A 9,791-nucleotide genomic window follows, 5' to 3' on the forward strand; every position below is an offset into this window, starting at 1 on the left:
GGGAACCGTTTACAAGGATGTACATATAACCTCCTCCCTGGGGCATGGACTACAGAAAAATGGGTGAAGGGAGATGTCAGACAGTGTAAGATAAGACAAATAATAATTTATAAATTATAAGGGTTCATGGGGGATGGGAGAGCGGGGAGGGAGGGGGAAAATGAGCTGATACGAAGGGCTCAAGCAGAGGGCAAATGTTTTGAGAATGATGATGGCAACAAATGTACAAATGTGCTTGACACAGTGGATGTAGGTATGGATTGTGATAGAGTTGTACGAGCCCCCAATAAAATTATTTTTTGAAAAAAAGAGACCCATATCTTCAGAAACCATTTGTAAGTTTACTATGAATTAAAATCAACTCTATGGTGGTAGGTGTGGTTTTATAGTGGGGTAAGGAATATATGTAAATATAAGTATTACAAAATACATATGCACACAGATACCACTTGACTGACACATAAGTACTTTATAAATTATTTTAAAACATGGAAGAATTTAGACTTGATAAAGTATATAGCACGTAGCCACTTTAGATTTTTTAAACAGTTTTATTGGTGTATAATTCACATATAATCTAATCTAATACTTTAATCATAATTTTTAAAGTTGTACAATCATAATTTTTAAAGTTGTACAATCCAATATTAGAACATTTTCTTTCTTGTACTTATTGCTATTAGCTTCTCATTTGTCCCCAACCTTCCTTGGCCCACCCCCAGAAACTATTAATCCATTTACTGTCTCCAAGAGTTACTTATCCAGCATTTCATATGTACGAAAAAATACAACATCAATAACAAAGTGAAACAGATAAAAACCTCAATTGAAAACAAACCAGAAAAGATTAAAAACCAGAAAAATTTCAAAACCGGTCAAAGGGGTGATCAAATGATAAGGTGTTACATTTTAACCTAACAGCATCTGCAGTAATCCACTTTCCATTGCACTATCTCTGCCTGATAGCAAGACTATTCACATCCCTTGATTATGGTCAGAGGGGATTCACCAGAGGCTTAATCCATGTGGGGACCCTACAAATGGATTTGGGATTCCACTGTCACCCACAGCCTTATGTAGACCAGGTTTTTACATTACCTCCTTTGGAATTGGATTTTATTATTTATAATCCTTAGATCACACAGGCTGGTGTGTTTCTTCCATGTGGAATTAGTTGATGCCTCATTTAGATTGTTGATTGAAGACAAGCTGTTAACATTTTTGATTCTTGACTAAATCTAATAGAATCTTAGAATTAAGTCATTACCTAGTCTAGCCTTTTTTTTTAAAGATAATTTTATTGGGGGCTCTTATAATTCTTGTTACAATCCATACATCAATTGTATCTGACATATTAGTATATATATTCCATCGTTCTTTTCTAGACATTTACTTTCCATTGAGCTCTTGGAATCAGCTCCTTTTTGCCCCTCCTCCCACCCCCCTCACCCAACCCTCATGGCCCCTTGATAGATTATAGATTGTTAATTATTTTCAAATCTCACACTGACCGCTGTCTCCCTTCCCCTCTGGTCTCTTGTTCTTCCCCCTGGAGGGGTGTGTGTGATTATGTGCCATTCATTGTGATCTGTGCCCACCTCCTTCCTCACCTCTACCCCTCTTCCCTCTATGCTTTTGGTATCTCTCTTCCCATTCTTGTTCCTGGGTTCCATGTGTTGTGCGTTTTTTCTTTTGCCTATACCTATGTACATGCTCCCATCTAGTCCAGAGTGGTAAGCAGCACTGGGGTCATGATAGTGGGGGGGTGAGGAGACATCAAGGGATCAGAGGTATATTGCGTGAATCATTAGTGGTTTACTGCACCCTGATTGACTAATCCCCTCCCTGCAACCCGTCTGTGGGGGGATGTTCCGTGTCCACAGATGGGCTCTAGTCTCCACTCCAATCCCCCTCCATTCTCATCACTGCATTTTTGTTTGTTTGTTTGTTTACTGTTTGTTGTGAATTATCTGATGCCCATTGCCCAGTCTTGATGACACCTCATGATTGCATCAGCTGGTGTGCTTTTTCCATGTAGACTTGTTGCTTCACTGTTGGATGGCCCTTGTTTAACTTCAAGCCTTTAAGACCCCAGACACTTTTAATAGCCGGGCACCATCCTCTGTCTTCACCATATCTGCTTAAGCACCCATTTTGTCTTCAGCGATCATATGGGAGGGAGGGGGATGAGCATCACAGAATGCCAAATTGTTCTTGAATTGAGGGAAGATATGAGCCGGGGCCCAAGTCCTGTCTGCAGCCTGTGTATTGCCTTATAAATATATGCACATAGGCCAATACCTCTATTATGGATTAATGTATTTACATATGTGCACACCTCTGTTAATCTCCCTATCCATGCCTTCACAGTATAGAAATCCTATGTACTGACTCTATTTAGGGTTATTATGCTTTTGTTCGAATATTTTTAATGATTGGAATTTTCTGTTTTATAAAGTAGCCTAATCCACTACATAGAGTAGAGATTGATGTTAAGGATTGGAGAAATTGAGATCGTGTTTCATTGAGAGATCAGGATTCATATTCTGCTTTTTTGGCTCTTTATCTTCTCTCCATATCTCTTTTGCCAATATGTTAGGTTGTTGTAGAAAAAAGGCCAGGAAATCACCATTAGTTTGAAAGCCAACTATGTACATGTTGGGGAAACCAAAGAAAAGCAAACACCAAGAAAGTGATAATATTGATGATAAATCTTGCAAAGTCAATAGACTATAGTTATAAAATATAGTTAGGTTTGGACCAAAAGACTTCAGTGATTCTTTTCATTATGTTATTGTATATTTTACAAACCTATAGCGGGAATATAGTTTTAGCAATATAGCTTTGAAAACTAATGCTGATATGATAGTAGAATAAAATTAGGACAATGGTAGCAGAGGCCAATACTTCATTAAAAACTAAAATTTCTGAAAACAAAAATCGAGCTAGTTCAATTTTTTATTGCAGGGGAATTTGAATCTTATGTTTGAATGTGTTAGTAAATCTATGTGTTTTGTCTTTCCTTTTTTTTCAGGTTGCAATGGGTCAGGGGCAAGCTGACTTAGCAATTCAAATGTTAAAAGAATGTGCTCGCAATGGAGATTGGCTCTGTTTGAAGAACTTACATCTTGTAGTATCTTGGCTGCCTGTTCTTGAAAAGGTAGATACAGATAAATATGATACACATGATATGTAATATATTCAATTCAGTAATCTCCAAGTCTCATCAGTATTAAAATATGTTATGTATTATACTCTTAAAAAATTAGTACTTGATGAGAAATCGTTTTAACTCTGTGAAATACTTTTTTCCCCCTTAAAGGTCTGTTTGCATACATTTATGCAAAACAAGATGAGTTTTTTGATAGGTATCTATAAAATAGGAATGTATATGCCTATTATAAAATTCAGGAACATATAGACGTTTGCCTGCCCTGGAAAAGCTTCCAAGCAAAGCTGTGTGGGAAACTAGCCTTAGAGGGCTAGGAAAGGCTAGGAAATAGCATATCCTGTGTACCCTTTTGTCCTGGGACTTAGGGAGCCAGGAGAGATCATTACCAAGGAAGTTAGAAGTAATTAATGATGTTACACTGATAGGAGAAATATATAATGAAAACGTTAAGAATATAGAATATAAGTGAAGTGAGTAGAGTGGATTGAAGGAGTCTTTAGTCAAATTGTAAGTTGTTGAAAATGTGTGTGTTACTACTCAACTGACATTCAATAAATCTTTGATAAATGAGTTAATGACCCTACACAAGGTTTTTAAAACTACTAATTCTTTCCTGGAGCAGATAGCTTCATCTTGTTCCTAAAGAGGGTGGGTTTGAACCTCCAAGCTTATAACTAACAGGCCAAGCGTGTCCCACAGTGATGCTAGGGCTCCTTAGTAATGATGCACATGCGTACACACAGAATCAGTGAATGAAGCACACACACTGTAAGGGGGGGATAGATGCTTTTATATTACGAACTTTGAATGTAAATGATAGACAGTAGGAATCTAAAAAGTGTCATTAAGGGAACTGATTGTATTATTTGACTTGTGGCGACATGAGTAGAAGTAGAGAACCTGGAGGCCTAAAGTTTGATAGTTTAGGAATAGCAATTATTGCTAGCATTGTTGTAGTGCTTACTGTCAACACTCGTTTAAGTGCTTTACAGCCAGCTTTCAACATCAGACCAAGGTCGGCTAGCTTCAGTCCACAGTTCTGTAAAGGAGAGCCGGAGCCGTTCTGTTCTGACCTATAGAGTCACTGTGAGTGGAGTTGACTTGATGGCAATAGGTTTATAGTTTGGATATGAAGAAGGCATTGCTTTAGCCTTACTTAGAGTTGGTTTAAACCATAGAGCCCAAGGTCACACCAAAAATAAGTGGTGAAATTTGAATTTCAACCAAGTCAGCCTGATTCCCATGTTGTTATCAATTACAGTAAGCTAGTCATTACAGTCATACAGTAGAGAAGATAAAACCACTAGGGAATACAGCTGGATAGCAAGACATTTAGCAACATGTCAAAAATAGATTTGTTAAGAAAAATTAGTTCATTACTAATAGAGTGATAAAATGATTTTTTTCCCGCTTATATGTGTAAGTAAAATTTTCTATTGTTTTTTAAACAAGGAATTGAATACTCTTCAGCCTAAAAATACCTTTCGTCTGTGGCTCACTGCAGAAGTTCATCCTAACTTTACTCCTATTTTACTCCAGTCAAGTTTGAAGATAACATATGAGGTAAGAAGGGTCCCCGGTTCAGTGAGCACAGTAATCTACACATGCCTTATGGAGTTCTAAGAGCATAAATCTAGACAAAAAGGACCTTTCACTTTTACATGATATATAATGTATAAAATAATAAAATAAAAATATATTTTTAACAATGCATTTAAATGTATAAAAAGTTTTCTTCTTGTAATTTGTTTTTTCACATTACCATATTAAATTTCCAGTGATTGCTCTCCCTTCTATGCATTTATACATCCGTCCATCCATCCATTCATCCTTATACCCGTGTACATGTAATACTAGACAGATAATCCCCTAATTTGATTTATTCAAAGTGATATATCATGTGATGCTATTATAAACTTATCAAATTCATTTAATTATTTTAACATTTTAAATCTAGTAAAAGGGTGTTATGTTTATGTTGTTCCTCAATTTGCAGCAACTTCCATGTTTTATATAATATCCATAGTAAAAAAGTTTAATTATCCTAGTGTTTGTAATTACCACTTTTTGTAGACGAGCAGTATTTTAGATCAGTAATTCTACTCTTATTTTTCATATGAAGGTGTTAATCTTATTTAAGGAAGAAGAGGGATTAGAATCAATCTAAGAATATAAAAATAATTTATATCATTGAAGGGATACCATTATAATCTCAAGTAAGAGAGAAAGAATTTTTCCTGAATCTTTCCAGTATTCTTCTACACACCCTTTGACTGAAATATATTCTCGAATTAAATGGTATAAGCCAGGAGAATGAGGATTATTTTTGAATCTTTTTTGTAACTAACATGTGATATTTTACATTTAGGAGATAGTAAATAAATATTTTAAAAAATGAGGAGTTAATATATCAGGGGAACTGATCTTTAGATGCTTTAAGGGGAATATGGGCAACCTTATCCAGCTGCCTTTGGAAGATAATTAGATTACATGGTAATGGAAAGTCTTCTGTTTGGTTTTAATTATTGTTAAATTTACGTTTAATTTATTCTTGAATAAATGTAGATAATTTTAACGATCCTAGGAAATAGTTCAGTTCTAGTTGTGAAGAAATATTATACTTTTCATGAGGAAATATTTATATGTATATCCAAAAAGCCAATCCATTGCCATCAAATCAATTATGATTCATAGGGACCCTATATAGGGGTTCTGAGGCTTTAAATCTTTACAGGGGCATATAGTCTCATCTTTCTCCTAGGTATATGTATTAGGTGTGTACACACACCTATATATGTATACATTTAAAGCTTGTTAAATTTTCATTTCAGAATTTTCTTTTTGAAAAGTAAAGAAAATAATTTTGTCTACAAATAATGTCATGTAATAAGTAATGCATTAATAATTATAAATTTACCTTTTTCTTATTTAGCTAAGTATATTTTCACTCACTGAGTTTTCTGCTTTTTTAACTTTTCTTCCTACAAAAAATTGGGATATAAGTAGATGAGCATTTGAAAATATTTTACTTACTTTCTTGCTGAGACGATACACAACAAACCACATACCAAACAGTTCCTACAAGGACCATTTAATTCTGATTTCCCCATATGCACTCCAGCATTTATTTTCTTTAGGTTACTTGTTATTGTTTACCTTAGCCAGAGGTATGGCATGTGGGTTTGATTTGCATCTCTCTGATGGCTGATGCTGCTGAGCGCCATTTCATTCGTTTGGCGATTTTTGGACATCCTCTTTGGTGCAATGTCTTTACAATATCCTTTGCCTGTTCTATGAGTTATTTGTCTCTTTGTTGATTAAACTGTCAAAGCTTTTTGCTTATTTTAGCTATAAGATCTTTGTCATGTCATGGGTTCTAAGATAGTCTTTGTCATTTTCATGGAAGATAGACAAACATTTTTAAAACTTTATGAGGACCCATTTGTTAATTTTGCGTGTTGCTGTTTGGTCTTTTGTAATTGTATTGGTTAACCTATGGTTACGAGCTGGGCCTGACAAAATGATCTCCACTTTTTTGTCTAAAAACGGTATAGTTTTAGTTTGTACATTTGGATCTCTAATCCATTGTGAATTTTTTTGTGTGCGTGGATAGTGTCAGGTATTAGTCCTATTCATTTTTCTGCAAGAGAAACCAACCCTATTTTCCCAACACCATTTGCTGAAGAGAATATTTTTTCCCCTTTGAATGGACCTAGCACTCTTCTCAAAAAAATCAGTTGAGCATTTCTTGACCGAGTACTAGTTGAATTCCTAATTTCAATTTCTGGGCATATATTTGTGTTTATTACATAAAAACGTCAGGTAGTACGAGTTAGTAATGCAAGCAATTAATGCAAGGAATGTCAATAGCTTTAGGCCAATGATAATTTGAAGTCATGAGGATGGAAGTTGAAACAGAAACTGGTGAGGGAAAGCTGGCCTATTAACCTCGAAATCCATGTCACAGCTGGGTTGTATAATGGGATTTCAAAATTCCATGGAACAATCATGAAAATGCTCCATGAGCTACTCAAAGTCACCTTGTGTATGACGTTTTCATTGTCATACAGGTGGGTAAAGAGCTTGACTGTTCACTGAAAGGTCAGCGCTGTAAACCCACCACTCGTCCACAGAAGAAAGGTGGGGCATTCTGCTTCGGTCAAGATTCACAGCCTAAGGGGGTCAAGATTCACAGCCTAAGGGGACTTTTCTTCTCTCCCACAGCATTGCTACAAGTCACTATTGACTGAATGGCCTTTGCTATTGGTATAGTATCTCAGTGATCACAAAATTTACAGGTTATTTTGAGTTTATCAACTGTATAGATGGAATTAAAATGTTTATTTTGGATTTGTAATGGAAGTGAAATGGTAGGTTAAAGAATTTAAAGCTAGCTTGTACACTTTTAACATATTAATGTGCTAGTTTCAATCAAACTTGAGAAGCATTGTAATTTTCTTCATTAAAATCTTTTCTTAAATATGGTATAGTGATCTATCTTAAGATTTTTAACAATACGCTCTTTGCTATTATTTTGTTCGTTTTTCTACAGTCTCCTCCAGGTTTGAAGAAGAATTTAATGCGTACTTATGAATCTTGGACCCCTGAACAAATTAACAAAAAAGAGAATGCACACCGAGCGAATGCTCTCTTCAGTTTCGCATGGTTTCATGCTGCATGTCAAGAAAGGAGAAATTATATTCCACAGGTAAAACCATATCTTTGGTTTATTCCAAATGTTGCATATAGTTTTATATTAGGATATTATTATAATATAGCACTCTTAGCTAGTCATTGGTGATTGGAATGCAAAAATTGAAAACAAAGAAGGAACAGTAGTTGGAAAATATGGACTTGGTGATAGAAGTGAAGCAGGAGGTCGCATGACCAATGACTTGTTCAAAGCAAATAACCTTTTCTCAGCAACACAAAAGGGGAATATACACATGGACTTCTCCTATAGAATACACTGAAATCAAATCACTACATCTGTGGGGAGACATTATGGAGAAGCTCAATATCAGCAACTACAATCAGATCGGGGTCGACTGTGGAATATACTATCAATTTCTCATATGTAAATCCATGAAAAAGCTGAAGAAAATGAAAGAAATCCGCAAGAGTCAAGTTATGACCTTGATTCCATCCCTCCAGAATTTTGAGAACACCTGGAAAACAGATTTGACACACTGAGCACTGACGGCAGAAGACCTGATGAGCTGTGAGAGGATGGACAGCAAGCGCGTCATTCATGAAGAAGGCAAAAGTCAATAAAAGACAGGCAAGAAAGACACGATCCAAGGGCATGTCAGGAGAGCTGACTCGGTGGCACCAGACAACACTGCCAGCTGAGCGTTCCCTAGTGTTACAAAGGGTTAAGTACTACACACCAAAAAGTTACCTTTTCAGGTTCACCCAGGGACACCTTGCATTTAGGCCTGGTAATTGCTCTAAAAACCTTGAAAATGATATCGGATGCAGTTCAGTTCTGCGTATGTGGAATTGCTGTGGGTTAGAATGGACTTGATGAATGCTAACGACAATGATCACAATTTATAGCTAGAATTGTTTCTCAGTTTGGTTCTTAAGTATTGGTAATCAAGTATTGGAATATAAATTTTTCAAGAGCACAGATTGTTCCATTTGTTTATTGCTGTTTACTTATTAATCAAAGTATTTTCTCATCTCTAGCTGGAATTCAATAAGATTTTGTATTTTGCTTGTGTCTGATGATCTTGGGTACCTTCCCAGTCATATATATATTTTTTCACTTATTGTGAAATTACTCCATCATCCATTTGAATAAGGCAAAAGTTTACAATTAATACATATCATACTTCTTTTTGATATCATTATCATCCCTTACAATCTAATACTAACTTTAGTCTCAGTATTTCTCAAATATATCTGAGACTCCCATCTGGATGTAGTTAACCTCCCCTCTTATATTACATCTTATCTTTTATTCATATCAGGTATGTTTCTTTCCTTAAATATGTTGTCTTTTTAGTGTCTTGTTTATAGTTTAAGTAATTGAGTTTTTTTCCTATCAGCTACTTTCCCTTCTCATTACACTGAAAGGTACAAGGGGACAGGAATTATTTCTACTTTGGTTTATACTTAAATTTCCATTGCCTAACATATATGTTTAACAAACATTTTGATTGGAAAATTAATGAGTGAATTTATATATATAACACATATATATATATATATTCCCAAATACTCTTCAAATTAAGTTTATTTTAGTTTGAACATATTTTATTGCACAGAACTAATTATTTCCAGTGGTAAAAGTTCATAGAAATTGTTTTCTATTATGTTTCACGTTATTTTCTGCACAATATAGAGATCCGTTAATCTTCCTTTTACATTGACATTGTAGGTCTTATCTATAGTTTTATAATTTCATTTGTAGGACAAATGTACAGAAAACAGTTCAATAACTTTTGTGTATTCCCTGCCCTCACCGCCCCCCTCTGTATTTCTATTTTCATGCTAGTGAAGCAAATCCATAATTTTGAATAATAAAAGTACAGGAAAAAAGTTCTATATAGGATATGTACATAGTATACAGGATAAAAAACTTACTATACTGACTTTTTAGTGTAAGTTTAAT

The 9,791-nt window shown here is 35.0% G+C and overlaps 1 protein-coding gene across 1 annotated transcript in view; it reads left to right on the forward strand.

The window, feature by feature from the left end:
• Positions 1 to 9,791, forward strand: part of DYNC2H1 (dynein cytoplasmic 2 heavy chain 1) — a 298,686-nt gene that overhangs the window by 196,002 nt on the left and 92,893 nt on the right. The window contains exons 77-79 of the mRNA XM_030887685.2: positions 3,035 to 3,160; positions 4,625 to 4,735; positions 7,725 to 7,925. Of these exons, the coding sequence (XP_030743545.1) occupies positions 3,035 to 3,160; positions 4,625 to 4,735; positions 7,725 to 7,925 (438 nt within the window). The remainder of the gene's footprint in view (positions 1 to 3,034; positions 3,161 to 4,624; positions 4,736 to 7,724; positions 7,926 to 9,791) is intronic.

This window comes from Echinops telfairi, unplaced genomic scaffold (assembly GCF_000313985.2).
Source record: "Echinops telfairi isolate 266 unplaced genomic scaffold, ASM31398v2 ScPeMD7_7421;HRSCAF=8459, whole genome shotgun sequence".
NCBI lineage: Eukaryota > Metazoa > Chordata > Mammalia > Afrosoricida > Tenrecidae > Echinops > Echinops telfairi.